The following is a 4,042-nucleotide window of genomic DNA, read 5'->3' as shown; positions in this document are numbered from 1 at the left end:
ACAAAAACCTTTAAAATACAATTTTAATGATTTAACAGAATTTAAAATGCATATAAAAGAATTATTAGATAATAACTACATACAAGAAAGTAATAGTAAACATACTAGCCCAGCATTTATAGTAAATAAGCATAGTGAACAAAAAAGAGGAAAAAAGCCGTATGGTTATAGATTATAGAAATTTAAATGCAAAAACAAAAACATATAATTATCCGATACCAAATAAAATACTAAAAATTAGACAAATACAAGGATATAACTATTTTAGTAAATTTGACTGTAAATCAGGATTTTACCATTTAAAACTAGAAGATGAATCTAAAAAGTTAACAGCATTCACAGTACCACAAGGATTTTACGAATGGAACGTATTACCTTTTGGATATAAAAATGCACCAGGTAGGTATCAACATTTTATGGATAATTACTTCAACCAATTAGAAAATTGTATAATATATATAGATGATATATTGCTATATTCTAGAACAGAGAACGAACATATAAAACTACTAGAAAAATTCATACACATTGTAGAAATATCAGGAATAAGTTTAAGTAAAAAGAAAGCAGAAGTAATGAAAAATCAAATAGAATTTTTAGGTATACAAATAGATAAAAACGGAATAAAAATGCAAACCCATGTAGTACAAAAAATAATTAACTTGAATGAAACACTTGATACAAAAAAGAAGTTACAATCATTTTTAGGATTGGTTAACCAAGTAAGAGAATATATTCCTAAATTAGCAGAAAACTTAAAACCATTACAGAAAAAATTAAAAAAGGACATAGAATATCATTTTGACGAAAAAGATAAAATACATATACAGAAGATAAAAAATATGTGTAAAAAATTACCAAAACTATATTTTCCAGATGAAAAGAAACAATTTACATATATTGTAGAAACTGATTCTAGTGATCACAGCTACGGAGGAGTTCTAAAATATAAATATGATAATGAAAAAATTGAACACCATTGTAGATATTATTCCGGATCATACACGGAACCACAATTAAAATGGGAAATAAATAGGAAAGAACTATTTGGATTATATAAATGTTTGTTAGCATTTGAGCCATATATTGTTTATAACAAATTTATAGTAAGAACAGATAATACACAAGTAAAATGGTGGATAACTCGGAAAGTACAGGATTCAGTAACTACAAAGGAAATAAGGAGACTTGTATTAAATATACAAAATTTTACATTTACAATTGAAGTAATACGGACTGACAAGAATGTTATTGCAGACTACCTATCAAGACAAAGGTACCCAAACAGATGAAAGCCAAGAATCAAAAGACATATTTACAATCCTTACTACTCTATCCTTACAGATGGAGAGTATGGGAAAAAGATTACAACAGCTAGAAAGTCAGCAGCATGACTATAAAAATGCGGAGCTAAGTCAATCGGAAGACTCTAAACTTCCAGAGGTAGAAGGAGACGTTGGGAAACTCCAAAAAACCCATAACACAGTTGCTTTATATACAGCTGCAGGTACAAGCAAACAAGTTAGCAAAAAGCCACATATCAATGTAAACCTAAATACCGTATTTGATAAGCCATTTACATCAAAAAAGCCAAGAGAAGCAATAGTTATAGCCCCACAAACTTCAACCTATGCTAATAGCCTACACCACAACAAAAAGGTATATAACCATATTACTCAAACATATATTGAGAATATATATAAAATCCAGACATTTCTGAACCTAAACCCTAGATCAACAACTACTACAGATCCAACACAAGATTATGTAACCCAAAAACTACAGGGATATAATAGGCTTATAGCCCAGCCAAAAACAAAAGCAAACCTAGTAAAAACATGTTACAACTACGGACTACTCAGCACAGTATATACCCATGACGGAGAAGAAATAATTGGAATACCAGAGCTATACAAAGCATTTGTCACCTTCAAGAGAATTACAAAAGGCAACCTATTCTTCATCAAATTCTACACAGCACCAGCGGAAATACTATATGATGAAATAAAACCCATAATACAGGTGATAAAGATAGGACTAACACGAGATATGATAATACCAGAAGAGATAGAGAAACAACCCGAGATACAGAAAATGGAGATACCAAGTTTCTATGCTAATAAAAGAATAATTGGTATAGCAACTATTATTCAAGAACTAGCTAACAATTATCTACAAGGAAATGCTATCTGGAGCTACTATTCCAGAGACCAATTGATGATATATGCCAACTCGAAGGAACTACGACAAGGAGATATGGATGAAGTCCAGAAATGGATTTTATCATTATTAAAACCAGAAATGCAACCAACTACCAGAGCATTGAAAAAAGAATTTATTTCAAACGAGTTATTAACAAGATACTGCAAACTAGTAGGACACAAATATCCAGACCACATATGTTCAAAGTGCAACGGAGATGATAACTATGTACCAGAAGTCCAACTAGAATGAAGGTATCAACAAGAAGACAAAAGAAGAAGACAGCTACTGGAAACATATAATGTAAAGTAAATAGTACTAGTCGCATTCATGAACAGTAAAGGTCGTTCATGAATAGTAAGAGTCATAAAGTAAATAGTATATGTCATAATCATGAACAGTAAAGGTCGTTCATGAATAGTAAGAGTCATAAAGTAAATAGTATATGTCATAATCATGAACAGTAAAGGTCGTTCATGAATAGTAGGAGTCATTTGTAAACAGTAAGAGTCGTTTTAATTTTCTTTATATAGAATGTAAATCTGAGGAAGGAGGACATCCTCAGACATCCTCACCCTTACCTTCTCTCTCTAATATTCTCTCTTATCTTCTCTCTTGTAAGAAATATCTGAGTTATTTACAAGTATCTAAAACAGCTATGGAGCATTCAAACGAGTTACAAAACCAGGTAAGTTTATTTATAATCATGTTTAACTAAACTCTTATATTCCTTATAATCTCTTAAATATCATAATTGTTTATCATGTTATAGTACTGTTATAAAGAACATCTTGAGAAAGTTTGCCTGTCTAATAATGCTGAGAGTAGTTAAGCCCAGACTATGCCATCCTAAAGTGGAAACCAGTAGGCAAGGAAGCCGTTTAGGGGAGTACACAGAGTTGAGGCGCTGTTAGGGTAAATGATTGAAGCATGAAAAACATGGTAGTGACCAGAAAAGATTGTTCAGTATAACTTATTAAAATATGATAAACTCTATGATAAACAAAGAGGTTAGAGGGAATATGTTTAGTAAACACATGATAAATAATAATTATAAATGAACAACCACACATATTTATTAGAAGAAAATATTGACTATAAAATACTTATGTTATATATCTTTAAGAGACTTAATAACGATGTTAAAAGAAAAATTTACGATATTTTAGTTACTTTTGAAATAATATATGTAATGGAACAAGCATTTACAGAACTAATTGTATCACATGAAATAGATATATTAGATCTATATGAACTAGATTTATATTCAGACTAATGATCACATATCAAGTTAATAAAATCTTTTTATAAATGAAACATAACACTTTTCATTATATAAGATTCTATAATACCCAGAAATGGAAACTTCTTAAAAACCTCAGTAACATAAATAGAAAAATAGATTGTGTTAAATACAATATTAAAACCTGCAAAGATATTATTAGATATAATAAATTACGTAATAAAGCTTTATTAACTATAGAAAATGAAATTGAATTTTATGAAGATAAACTTGAAAGTTATCAACACAGAAAAGAAATAACACTGAGAAATATAGAAACCATGGATATATGTATCAACAGGTATACATCTCAGTATTAATATGAACAAATCAAAAATTGATAGTTACAAATATTTTAAGTACTGGTTAGAAATTCTAAAACATATAAATATGTCAAAAATAATATTAGAAAAAAATATAGAAGAATATCAAAAAACTAAAGATATTAAATACTTAGAATACACATTTGAAGATATAAAAGAAATTTCAAGGTTAATTTCGTTAGCTACAGATAATCATGAAAAAGCATTTAATTCCACAACTACATGAAAAAGATCC

At 28.9% G+C, this 4,042-nt stretch overlaps 1 protein-coding gene across 1 annotated transcript; it reads left to right on the top strand.

The window, feature by feature from the left end:
- Positions 1-1,245: 1,245 nt before the first annotated feature.
- On the top strand, positions 1,246-2,454 carry LOC138876851 (uncharacterized). The gene has a single exon (XM_070155857.1). It carries the CDS (start codon positions 1,246-1,248, stop codon positions 2,452-2,454), a length of 1,209 nt encoding a protein of 402 aa, XP_070011958.1.
- The last annotated feature ends 1,588 nt before the right edge of the window (positions 2,455-4,042 follow it).

Source organism: Nicotiana sylvestris, chromosome 9 (genome assembly GCF_000393655.2).
Source record: "Nicotiana sylvestris chromosome 9, ASM39365v2, whole genome shotgun sequence".
In the NCBI taxonomy this organism is placed as follows: Eukaryota; Viridiplantae; Streptophyta; class Magnoliopsida; order Solanales; family Solanaceae; genus Nicotiana; species Nicotiana sylvestris.
This window is presented reverse-complemented; position numbering and strand designations above follow the sequence as displayed.

Excerpts from the sequence above, each read along its gene's own strand:
- LOC138876851 (XM_070155857.1), top strand. The coding sequence starts at position 1,246 with ATGTTATTGCAGACTACCTATCAAGACAAAGGTACCCAAACAGATGAA.